Below are 219 nucleotides of genomic sequence, written 5' to 3' on the forward strand. Positions count from 1 at the left end.
AACCAGCACAGCAGCAGCAAAGAATTTCGTGTAAATAAAAGGAAATTGACTTTAAAACATAAAAAAGAAAAAGAATTAAAAAATTAGATTAAATTAGATTAAATTAAATTAAATAGTTAAATAAAAATAAAAAAGATTTCTTGCCGGTTCTCCAGCATCATCTCCTTATCCCTCCAGCTCCCGTTCCACCCGCTGCTGCTGCTGCTGCTGCTTCTGCCG

The 219-nt window shown here is 34.7% G+C and overlaps 1 protein-coding gene across 1 annotated transcript in view; it reads right to left on the reverse strand.

Annotated features, from left to right (window-relative positions):
• Positions 1-157: 157 nt before the first annotated feature.
• ETH_00042755 (uncharacterized protein) overlaps positions 158-219 on the reverse strand; it is a gene marked incomplete at both ends in the record, with an annotated part of 1,319 nt that continues 1,257 nt past the window's right edge. Inside the window, one exon of the mRNA XM_013374743.1 lies at positions 158-216. Within this exon, the coding sequence (XP_013230197.1) occupies positions 158-216 (59 nt within the window). The remainder of the gene's footprint in view (positions 217-219) is intronic.

Source organism: Eimeria tenella, genomic scaffold (assembly GCF_000499545.2).
Source record: "Eimeria tenella Houghton genomic scaffold, Eth_scaff2255, whole genome shotgun sequence".
NCBI lineage: Eukaryota > Apicomplexa > Conoidasida > Eucoccidiorida > Eimeriidae > Eimeria > Eimeria tenella.